General features: G+C 45.7%; 3 protein-coding genes across 7 annotated transcripts in view; 1 reads left to right on the plus strand and 2 right to left on the minus strand.

Moving 5' to 3' along the window:
• Positions 1-82: 82 nt before the first annotated feature.
• thyn1 (thymocyte nuclear protein 1) lies at positions 83-2,840 on the minus strand. 4 transcript variants are annotated; one of them, XM_068716106.1, is made up of 8 exons: positions 2,321-2,840; positions 1,331-1,392; positions 1,084-1,241; positions 924-992; positions 728-820; positions 544-639; positions 301-451; positions 83-209 (listed from the first exon to the last, which is right to left on the minus strand). In XM_068716106.1, the coding sequence occupies exons 2-8, from the start codon at positions 1,380-1,382 to the stop codon at positions 163-165; spliced, it is 666 nt and encodes a 221-aa protein (XP_068572207.1). In that variant the 5' UTR covers positions 1,383-1,392; positions 2,321-2,840; the 3' UTR covers positions 83-162. The 4 variants fall into 4 exon arrangements, with proteins under 4 accessions (XP_068572207.1, XP_068572189.1, XP_068572198.1 ...); XM_068716088.1 differs by having other exon boundaries at positions 1,331-1,404; XM_068716097.1 differs by having other exon boundaries at positions 2,245-2,840.
• On the plus strand, positions 2,779-6,177 carry acad8 (acyl-CoA dehydrogenase family, member 8). Its single transcript, XM_068716068.1, has 11 exons — positions 2,779-2,940; positions 3,490-3,590; positions 3,685-3,854; positions 4,009-4,118; positions 4,224-4,300; positions 4,409-4,546; positions 4,681-4,816; positions 4,971-5,068; positions 5,177-5,329; positions 5,411-5,513; positions 5,654-6,177. Exons 1-11 carry the CDS (start codon positions 2,823-2,825, stop codon positions 5,707-5,709), a joined length of 1,260 nt encoding a protein of 419 aa, XP_068572169.1. The 5' UTR covers positions 2,779-2,822; the 3' UTR covers positions 5,710-6,177.
• A 190-nt stretch (positions 6,178-6,367) lies between these two features.
• The window catches only part of esamb (endothelial cell adhesion molecule b), a 32,222-nt gene continuing 27,465 nt past the window's right edge, over positions 6,368-11,124 (minus strand). For both annotated transcript variants that reach the window (XM_068716057.1, XM_068716048.1), the window contains 3 exons: positions 8,810-8,932; positions 8,577-8,706; positions 6,368-7,712 (listed from right to left, as the gene is read on the minus strand). In XM_068716057.1, coding sequence (XP_068572158.1) covers positions 7,241-7,712; positions 8,577-8,706; positions 8,810-8,932 — 725 coding nt within the window. In that variant the 3' untranslated portion in view covers positions 6,368-7,240. The remainder of the gene's footprint in view (positions 7,713-8,576; positions 8,707-8,809; positions 8,933-11,124) is intronic.

Genomic DNA, 11,124 nt, shown 5'->3' on the forward strand with positions numbered 1-11,124 from the left:
CATTGTTTACCTTTTTGTAATCTTTGAAAGATAAAGTGCAGAAGAAGAAGAAGATGTAAAAACTGGATGCGAGCCATTATTTGACAAAAGCACATTTAATATTTGTGAACAAAAGAAAATAAACGCTACAAGCTTCGTGATTTCATCGTCTGGTCCGAATCCTCACAAAGGCTCTTCATCTTCCAAACTCAGGATGAAGTGAAACTCCTCTGTGGAGAAAGAAGAAGAAGAAGAAGAGAGTGAGCGTTCAGGACCACTGAACACTGACGGACGTCACAGAGGGAGGACGTCTTCGCTCACCGGGGGTCAGGGGCTGCACGGAGAGCCGGGCCCTCGTGAACAGCGCCGCGTCCTTCAGGGCCCCCCCCGTGGCGCGATGCTGCAGGTGGTACTTCTTCAGCTCAGACAGAGGGAGAAACCTCTTCATCATTCTTTGATACTGAACATCTACCTGAGAGAGAAGAAAACAGCATCAACCCCCCCCACCTCCATGCTTGATTGTTACTATCCTGTATTGTGCTTTTAACTCCTGAATGAGTTCACCATGCTCCATCTGGGGTTGTCCGCTTTACTGTTTGCATCAAAGTGGACATCTTTCTTGTCAAACTGCGTGTGGTCCACATAAGCTTCCTTCACGATCTAGAAAAAGAAGAAAAAAAAAAAGAAATCCAGCAGATAATGACGCCTGCAGCTTTGTTTGAGTCATCACAACAGCAGCGTGACGTACTCTCATGATTCCCGCTATCCCCGGGTCTTTACAGTTGCTGTGGTAAAAGAAAGCCAACTGCCCGTTTTTCATCTGCCTCATGAAGTTGCGCGCCTGCGGGAGGAGATGGATAAATCAGAGGAACAAAAAACAGGAAAAGGTGTCTTATTTGAGGGAAACATCTTGTTTCATTACCGAGTCGGTTCAGAGGCTCTACCTGATAATTGCGGACGCCGTCCCAGCAACCGGTCTGATCCGGCAAAGCCTTCAGATCCTCTATCCCAAACTGCAGGATGAGACCAGGTGCATCAGAGGAGTGCAGGTGACTCACATTTAACAAACTGACTGACTGTGTAGACGGCGTTCAGGCTCTGCACCTTGACGTCGACGCCGTTCTCCAAGCGGCTCTCTGGCTCAGACTTCATCAGCCAGTGACAGAGCTGTGGAGATTCTGAGCTCTCCTTATTTTTCGCAGACTCAGCAGGAGCTGCAGCAGCTTTCCTCTTGCCGCCGCCGACGTCATCGTCGTCCTTGCCTGTCAATAATCTGATAATGAGTCCCTCAGAAGAAAAACCCCACCAAACCAGACGAGAAGTTTTACTCTGCGCGTTCGTTTTGGCTCACCTGAACTCGCAGCTCTTTTGCTTTTCGCTCCGGCCCTCGTCTTCGGTGGCATCGCTCACGGTCTGTGAAGAAACCTGTTTAAACCATCCATAACAGGGTTGATGACATCAAACATTCATACAGAGGGATATCCATAACGTCTCCATGTGTCTCATATACACATTTGCATCGATGTATTACAGACGTTTGATTCATCAGGTATTTGTTTTTGGCTGGATTAGAAAAAAACAAAAGTAATTCCTGTCTGGTGATTTTATCCATCTACAATTATTCAATTTATCCATTTAAAAAATAAAGTCCCATATCACAATATAGATGTGATGGAGAATGTGATCCATCACCAACAAATAAAATTAAAAGAATGAAATGTTTCAACAAATGTCTCGAGGGCTGCTACTAACAACGATTGTACTTGCTGCGTTCATTTCTGATTATTTTTAAGATATCAGTTGTTTAGTTTATTAAATGTCAGACTTTGTTTTTTTGAATGTCTCATTTTAACAGTTTTTAAATCAGTTCAAAGACCTATAATAATATTAGGGAACATATTCATATTGAAGCTGGAAACATAATGATGACATTATATATATTGCCTTGTTTGTCAATTCAGTGGATTTATATGATGTTTGATCTTACGTACAGAAGAATAAAAGCATTCGAATCATGTGTTACTTTGCAAAACCTGGTTGATAAAACAACACTACTAAAACGAAACAAACTTTTCTTTTCGGTGTTAAACATGGGGAGAGAATTCTTCCTCTGAGCATCGCCATGCACGGACATCAGAGACTAGCTAAGTTACCTTTAAAGCCCGAGCGCGTGTGAACTAAACGCGCCTCACATTTTAAAGTAACACAGATGAGGCTACACGCACACGGTCAGTAGATAACCTCTACAACACACAGTAAAAGCACCTGTAGCAGAGCTCCGCAGGTATACGTGGACGACACGTGATGTCAACAAAGTTCTCGGTGCACTTGATTTGATTACCGTCTACTCCCGTCTACGTCCCGTAGAGGAGCTCGGGGAGGCGGCTGTGAAGAGCTCGGTAACGGAGACGAGGCGGTGAACCAGACGTACAGTTACCACAACAACCGGCTGGTGTTCGAAGTCTTCTGTCTTGAAGTTTCTTCGCTTTACGGCAGCGGAGGCGCGTGTAGCGCTCTGCTGCCTCGCTGTGGTCGTGACTGGGATCATCACTACATCTTATATAGACCCTGGTCGCATTGGTCGTTGGATACAGGGGAGTGTAGTCCGAACAAAGTCAATGAAAAGAAAGAAAGAAAGAAAGATAATATATTTCTTTCTTTCTTTTCTCAATTTCTTTATCATCCCTAATAAAGAATAATAATCCTGAGATCCACCCTCCATACCAGGGTGTGGCAGTAATGCGCCATAATGTTATTTGCCAACCGCCGTAAAACACCGACGAAGAAGAAGAAGAGCCGCCCGACCGTTCTCTTCAAACAGCCGTACCGCTGTGGAGGTAAACATGGCGGCTGTCGGACCTCTGGGAAGAATTGCTCGACTGGGCTCCAGCATCTGCAGGAACCATCGTCTGCTCTGTAACAGAAGCCCGCAGAGAAGAGGAATAGCTTCATGTGTCGACCGTGAGTCCCCAAAAAAAATAATAAAGAAACGGAGTGAACAGTTAGCATCAGTTTAAAGGACAGAGGATGTGTGTTATGAAAGAAAGTCTCAATGTGAACTAGTTCGATAACAGACCGCTGCTAGTACTCACTCCTTACTGCTCTCCTACACACACACACACACACACACACACACACACACACACACACACACACACACACTTCTGACTCTGGATAAAACAAGAGAAAGCGAACACACACACACACACACTTTCAGGGTTTTATTTATTACGTTAATATGACGTTTACCTGTGACGTTGTTAGCTGTCATTGGTTAGTTTGGCACCGCCCCTCTTTTTAGGCAGGTTGTATGATGTGTGAGGGAATTTGAGCAGACCTGAGTTTAATCATTTTAATATTTAAATGATTCAAAAATGTTGGACATATAAACACATCCTGTCACCTTTTTTTTTATGATGCATTTCAAAGCATGCACACGCTACACCTGAATCTGTGCATTATTATTGTGTTATAATACCGTCCATGTGGGCCCATGTGTTCTCTGCTCAGCTGCTCATGGACTCACAGATGAACAGAAGGAGTTTCAGGAAGTGGCTTTTAACTTCGCAGCCAATGAAATGGCTCCGCACATGGCCGAGTGGGACCAAAAGGTGTGTTGGAGCTCAAATGGAGCCGTCGGTCCCGTTATTTCAGAATGTCCGATCTAGTTTCATTTCATCAACTTTAGGTATGTTCATTCAACAGGAAGTGTTTCCAGTGGAGACCATGCGAAAGGCAGCCCAGTTGGGGTTCGGCGGGATCTACGTCCAGCCGGACGTCGGGGGAACGGGTCTTTCTCGGCTGGACACGTCCGTCATCTTTGAGGCCCTGTCCACAGGATGCGTCAGCACCACGGCTTACATCAGCATCCACAAGTACAGATGTATTTGGTTCTTTGCTTTTTGATGAAAATGAATGGGTGAATCAATCGTGACCACTTTCCACCATAATGGGAACTATATTTATAGCTGTGATGTACATTTTCTATGTACTTGCCTGCACATTCTCAGTATGCTCCTCTCTTTGCAGCATGTGTGCCTGGATGATAGACACCTTTGGCAGTACTGAGCAGAGGGAGAAGTTCTGTCCAGACCTCTGTTTGATGGAGAAGTTTGCTTCCTATTGTCTCACTGAACCAGGTCGGTCTTTATGTGGAACACATTGAATAAGGAAAGGAACTCAAGTGTCTTGCAAATTAAAGTGTTTCTGTTGCCACCGCTCAAACCTGCGGTCTGTGATTCCAGGCAGCGGCAGTGATGCTGCTTCCCTTCTGACCACGGCACAGCTGAAAGGTGACCACTACGTCTTGAATGGTTCTAAGGTAACTACAGGCCCCCCCCCCCCCCCCGTTCATCCCTATGTTACCGTGAACGCTCTCTTTTTAAACGGTGAGCCAGAAACGCGTGTCGTTGTCTTTGTGACCCTGCAGGCCTTCATCAGTGGAGGAGGAGACACGGACGTCTACGTTGTGATGTGCAGAACGGGAGCTAAAGGAGCGAAAGGCATCTCCTGCCTGGTGGTGGAGAAAGGAACCCCGGGCCTCAGTTTTGGCAAAAAGGAAAAGAAGGTAGTTGTTCATTTGTTGCTGGATTTAATGGTTTCGCTCTGTAGCCAGTGTTAGCAGGTGACCACTAGATGGCAGAAGTAAGTCACGGTCTCTCAGATTCAATCTTGAGCTTTTTTCCCCGATCTGCTCTCCAGGTGGGTTGGAACTCGCAGCCGACCAGGGCGGTGATATTTGAGGATTGTGCCGTTCCGGTGGCCAACCTGCTCGGTGCGGAAGGGCAAGGATTCAACATGGCCATGAAAGGCCTGAATGGAGGCAGAATTAATATTGGTGAGGAGGAAAACACCACTCAAGTGTACTGTACAGTAGTTCATGATCCCCCACGTGTGAGATGAAGTCCCATAGCGAGAGAAAATATAGAAAATACAGCTGAAGATGTGTTAACGTTGCGTGTTGTCGGTTTACACTATCGCTCTTCCGACAGCGTCCTGCTCTCTCGGGGCGGCTCATGCCTGTGTGCAGCTCGCGAGGGATCATCTGTTGGTGCGCAAGCAGTTTGGAGAGACGCTCTCCAACAACCAGGTAAGAAGCTCCTGCGAGGATCCCGGATTGTAGTGTTTCAGAAACCGCTTCCGCAAGACGCTTTGACGTCCTCCTTCCCTCTCTCCCTGTCCGTGTCGGTGCGAGCAGTATCTCCAGTTCAAACTGGCAGAAATGGCCACCAAGTTGGTCGCGTCGCGCCTCTTGGTGCGCGAGGCTGCGACGGCGCTGCAGCAGAACCGGCCCGATGCCGTCTCCCTCTGCTCCATGGCCAAACTCTTTGCCACGGACGAGTGCTTTGACGTGAGTAATGCTGAGCAGTACAAGTAAGAGTCAGAGAAGTTTGTCCTTCATCTATATCCTTCATCTCTTCTTGCTCGACAGATCTGCAACCAGGCTCTTCAGATGCACGGCGGGTACGGCTACCTCAAAGACTACGCGGTGCAGCAGTTTGTCCGGGACATCAGAGTCCATCAGATCCTAGAGGGTGAGGCCGTCTGACGGTGTCCTCTTCCTTTGTCTCGGAGTTAATATGATTCCCTTGTATTTTAGGCAGCTGTCATGCTTGGTTTAGTAACAATTACAGTCTGTGTGACTCTTTTTATTCTCTTTTTGTTTCCCCTAAAGGCACGAATGAGGTGATGAGGATGATCATTTCCAGAAATCTGCTGACCGAGTCATGATAACCCTTTCCCCTGGTTCCTCCAGGAGGGACCGTGTTGTAGTGGTCTTCATCTCTGGTTCGTTACCGTGTGACTGCTTTAGGATTTGGGGGTAAACCGGGAAGTAAAACATAGGTTTTTCTAGAATAATTGTTTAATTTTTAGCGACACTGGCAGCATAGAAATCCACAAAATCAAGAGTTTTTTTTAGATTTTTCGTGTGAGGCTGCTTGTGTGGATACAAACCATTGCTTAAAAAGGTTCAACACTAACGTCAGTGTTAATAACGGGGAATGGTTGCTCTTCTGTATATTACATATCTGTATCACATGCAGTCTCAGCAGCTCTGTGCCTAAAGTGGCCTCTTAGCTCTTATTTATAGTCATTGTTACTGTATTGTTGCCCTACATGACGCGTGTACTGCCCCTGATGTTGTGTATTATGTAATTAAAATGTAACACTCCAAATAAAATGAATCAGCCTTTTTATTTCTTCTCTACTGGGACTGATGTACATTATATGAGTGATAAGTTGTTCCTTACCTTTTATATCTGTTTTGTTCTTATTATAAATGCTTTTATTGTTTTGTTTTTACTATGTAAAGTGTCTTTGAGTGCCTTTTTTTTAAAGCTCTATATAAATCAAATGTATTATAAGTGAAGTTATTAGTCAGTCGCGCTAAACTCAAACACTCCAGAACACTTTATTGAAAAATGATCAACAATCAAAACTGCGTTAAAAGTGCTACATGTAGCCTTTCAGCCTCAATAACTCACCGACACATTACTTCCAGAGTTTAGTATACTTACAAGAAAACCACCATGAGCAGGAGGGTCGGCGTGACGTCATCCCAGTGACTAACGGCCTCGCATGTTTACAGTAATATCATGTTATACCAAGCACCGTTTTGAACAGAAGAGTAAGAAACCAAGAACTTCAACACTATTTTCGGTTACATTCCAACTACCGCAACAGGCAGGACACTCATGAACGTTCTCTCGGCAGACGTCGTCGTCATGAAACCAGACGAGCTTTTCACGTGAACAGAAGTGGGTCGAAGGAAGCGACGAAATGAAAAAGTGGAAATACCTGAACTGTGATTTTTTTTTTTTTTTTTTTTAACTAGTGCAGTTAGCCTGAGAGAAGTGATCCTGCAGCCGTACAGATGGAAATACAAAACTGTTTATATCTAGTTTAGTTATATAAATGTCCAAAAGCACAACTGTTTTTGCAAGAACTGCAAACCTCTAAACTAACTGTTCCTTATGGTTTGACAGCATCCAGACACACTGTTCAGTTCAAACAACTCTCTCTCAGAGTTTTAATTATATTGCCGAAAAAACAAATCATAACGTTAGTGGATTTTTTTTTTTTTTTTTTTTTTTGAAAGTCTCTTTAAAAGAGTGGGAATAAAAATATATTTCTTACAAAAAGAAAGAAACTGAAATGAGCAAAACCGAGGCGTCGTCTTCTCTCACAACCTTTCAGGCGCTGGTGGAGAAGGTGCGTTTCCATTTCAAGGCATTCTCTCCCTCCGTGCGGAACCGCCGTCCTACACCAGGGAGCCCGCTTGGCTCTGGGCAGGCACCATGACGGCTACAGCTCCCATGCGCGTCAGAGTGGAGGAGCTGATCTGTGGGGACACGGTGAGCGGGGGGGGCACCTGTGGCTGAGCCCCCTCAGTCCTGTTGGGGATGGCGACCGCGGGGCTCCTCAGGAGCTGCGGAGGGCCCCCGTTTGTGCTGGGGGGTCGCTTGTGTTTGCGCGACGGGGTGCCCCCCACGTTGTAACCGGGAAGCCCCTGCAGCGTGCCGGCTTCTCCGGGCCGCAGCTGGTAGGCGTTGATCACAGAGCCGGTGTCCGACGCCGACGTGGGCGAGTACGGGTAGTGGAAGTTGGGCTGGAGGGGGTCTCGGGGTTGCGGACTGGTGGCGATGGAGGACAGCGTGCCGTTCTTGGATATGATGTCCGAGCCGGTGTTGCTCTTTGCCCACGACACTCGCTTTGGCGCCTGAGCGTCTTCCCTGTGACCCGAGAGCAAAGAGAAGAGAAGCAGAATCTCATTAATGACGAGGAATAACGAGGAAATAGGGCGACACACAATCAGCTTCAGTGTTTCACTCTCACCGAGTTCTGACAACAAAAAAAAAGTACTTTTTTGTAGATTTTAGAATGACGTTATACAGTATTTATTACAGAAGACACAATCTGAGAGCAAAATATTTAGATACTACAAGTAAAAGTAGTTATAGCACAATAAATACACTTTTAAATAGAAGTCCAGTGTGTACATGTATTGTCAACAAAAGGAACTATCAAAAGTAAAAGTACTCATTAGGATTTTTCCTAAAAAATACAAAAATTCTTAGCAACTCCATATCATAATTAATAAATGCAGAGACATAGACGGCTGCTTTTGATTTAAAAAAAAAAAAAGAGGGAACAATGCAGAAGGGGAACCGTGTGAGCGCTCGCCCTACTTATTACTGAATTCAATGGATCGACGCATCTGTCTGGTGGCGCCCTGAAGAAATAAAGTTCTTTTAACATGACTGAGTAGAGCCACTTCCCTCCTCCCGTCTTTGCCTTCGAGTATAAAGAAACACAGAAATGCAGTACTCAAGTAAAGCGCAAGTGTCTCAAAACTTCCGTACATTACTGAAGGAAATGAACATTTTGATTCTCTTTGTGAATACAGAGGACAAAATAAACAACATCTCAGTATAATGTATTCCAGTACAACACCTTCATCCTTTACACATCTCAATGTCTCCAGAAAGCAGAACCTAATAAACGTGGTGACGGTTATTGTTGTATTGAATTGCATTGGATTGTACAGGTGTACCTAATAAAGTGCCCGCCCTACAGTGAATAGTTCAAACTCTCACTTGATCTCGTTGGCCATCTCCTCCTCGGTGTCCCCTCTCCTCCTCAGTACGAATATGAGGAAGAGTCCCATGGCCACCAGTCCCACTATCGACCCCAGCGTAGCCGCCGCGATCATGCCTGCATTGGAAGCTGGGAGAGGCGTCACAGATCGGGGGTTAACACCTCATGACGGTCACAGCTGTGCGATGAATACGCGGGTGTGCGTGGCGGAGTAGAAATACCGTGTGCTTACAGGTGATCACCTCCAGGTTAATGGAGCAGCTGTCGGAGCCGGCGGTGTTGCTGGCTCGGCATATGTACTTCCCCGACATGCTCTTAGTGAGGTTGCTCAGCCTCAGGGTGCCGTGTCGCTCGTCTGCGAAAACAAGCGCACAGTTACACACGAGTCCCGATCATATATTTATGTGATCTGTGCAAGAGGGCTTGGTAAAACTAGAGAATTATACAAGTCGACTACGCCACAACATCACACACTAAGGAGCTACTTTGCTGAAGTAACATACAACTTTGCTGCAGGAGTGTGAAGATTACATCAAAACCGCTCATAGATCTTGAATACGAAGGTTTTTTTCTTTTTCTTTTTGAGAGCTCAGCTAGTTTTTGGCTGCGTTGGATTAACGTTTTCACCGTTTGTTAATAATATAATCTATTATTAGGACGACCCCTGTGCTTGGTGTGCTTTGTGTCTCCAGGCCTGCAGACCTTTGGGAGAGTAATCAGTGTGATTGGACACACCTGGACCTGGTGTGTCTCATGCATGTGAGCCAGAGCAGCAGCAGCAGCCAGATCTCTCACCACACATCAGCTGTTGGTTCCTCTCTCTTGTTGCAGCATGTTTCCACTCAAACACACCTGACTTTACCGATTCCTCCCGTCTATTGGTTTGACTCGTTTTGCTCCTTTTGTGGTTAATAAATTCATATATTCGTTAGTATACTTGTGTGTGTGTGTCTGCTGTTTATGTCCCACTCTAAGAGCCGCGCTGTGACACAACGCATTCAATAAATACACTGATTCCCAATTCACTTATTGAAAAATTATCATATTTTTCCTATTCATACAGATATAATTATGTATTGTGTAAAACAGTCATTATACCGTCAATGTGTGCAACATATCATGGCGATGTTGAGTCAGTTAGCGCTCATAATCCAGAACTGGATCCATGTAGTTTGAGATGGGTTCCCTGCAGAGGATTCCGCTACATGATAATGTTTGTCAGCAGTTTTGGTTTTAATATCTTCTCACTCCAAGGTTATGGCACAGCAGTAAGTGTGTGTGTGTGTGTGTGTGTGTGTGTGTGTGTGTGTGTGTGCATCTGTCTCAACTGGGTATTTCCATTCAACACAATCTGCTCCTCTTAGCACACATGGCTTTCAAATGCTGCGTCGCTGTGAACATAGGCTGCAAGAAATAAACAAGCTTTATGAGGGACTTATCGCAACAAATCCTCTGAAATCCAATCTTGGACGTCACGTCCCAGCATGTCTTCATGTGATGTGTGTTTTTTGCTTTCGTGGGTGTGCGCCCGTTTTGCAGTATCGCCCTTCTTATGTGTCGTTTGGGTGGCTCGGTGTGTTATGTGTGTCCCGTGCACGTTTGGCACACTCGGAGTCCATCACTGGAATCATCCCGGACGGAAAGTCAAGGTTCACGTTGTGACGGCGAGCAACTTTTTAATGCAAGAGACCAGAACATCCTCAACGATCACCGTGTCCAAACGGCTTCGTTCCTCCCAAAGTTCTGGTGTTGGGTGGACTGAGCTTCTTGTCTTTTTTCCGCACCACCAGGAGCAAGGTTAATGTAGGCAGGTGCACACAAAAAAAAGCACTGCCACCAGTAGAAGAGCAGTAAATCCGTCTTTACAGCTGTTATAATTAGCTGCTGATGAGCATTACCTGTCTGTGTTGGTCTGGTTAGTAAATGTGATCGCACCCTAAAATGATTAAATGTGAAAGTAGCTGGTACTCATAAGCAGATCATCACTTCATTGTTAACCTTTTGACCAGAGTATTAAAATCGTGCCTCAGATGTCAAAACAAAAAGTGGGTGCCAAATAAAACAGTGGCAGATGAGAGTGATATGCACTTATCCCTCTCCCGATTATTTAATCCCGTGGCTCGAAAACCAGCTGTGAAGAACCAAAAACCCAATTGTGACAGATAAGCAGCTGGACCAAAATCAGCTGACTCGGAGCTTGGAGCGGGTTCAAGCCTGCGCAGCGATGGCATACAGAAGGTGCTACCTCATATCATGACAGCGGCGTTACTCATACCGACGCCGCAAGGTCACCGAGCAGCACCAGCTTAAGCCCCGACGCATGACGGCGTGATTAACGTACACGGAGCTCGCGGTGGAGTCCGCTGCCTCACGTGACATCCAAACGTCCGAGCTGCCGGTGGATTAGCTTTCATAATTAATGTAAAAGAGCGCTCACGACAACAGAATGCTGCACCAACTTCTCCCATTTAATTCAGCTCGCTGTCTAATGTAACACACACACACACACACACATGAGTGGCATTGATGTTCTAATCCAACCAGTTA

The sequence above is a fragment of the Cebidichthys violaceus genome, unplaced genomic scaffold (assembly GCF_023349555.1).
Source record: "Cebidichthys violaceus isolate CVI_PGR_0920_01 unplaced genomic scaffold, fCebVio1.0.p SCAF_1, whole genome shotgun sequence".
NCBI classification, from domain to species: domain Eukaryota; kingdom Metazoa; phylum Chordata; class Actinopteri; order Perciformes; family Stichaeidae; genus Cebidichthys; species Cebidichthys violaceus.

Excerpts from the sequence above, each read along its gene's own strand:
- thyn1 (XM_068716106.1), bottom strand. The coding sequence starts at position 1,382 with ATGCCACCGAAGACGAGGGCCGGAGCGAAAAGCAAAAGAGCTGCGAGT. Across the intron at positions 640-727 it reads GGATAGCGGGAATCATGAGA|ATCGTGAAGGAAGCTTATGT; the intron begins GTACGTCACGCT and ends TTCTTTTTCTAG. Across the intron at positions 452-543 it reads ACAACCCCAGATGGAGCATG|GTAGATGTTCAGTATCAAAG; the intron begins GTGAACTCATTC and ends CTTCTCTCTCAG.
- acad8 (XM_068716068.1), top strand. The coding sequence starts at position 2,823 with ATGGCGGCTGTCGGACCTCTGGGAAGAATTGCTCGACTGGGCTCCAGC. Across the intron at positions 5,069-5,176 it reads AGACGCTCTCCAACAACCAG|TATCTCCAGTTCAAACTGGC; the intron begins GTAAGAAGCTCC and ends CGGTGCGAGCAG. Across the intron at positions 5,330-5,410 it reads CCACGGACGAGTGCTTTGAC|ATCTGCAACCAGGCTCTTCA; the intron begins GTGAGTAATGCT and ends CTTGCTCGACAG.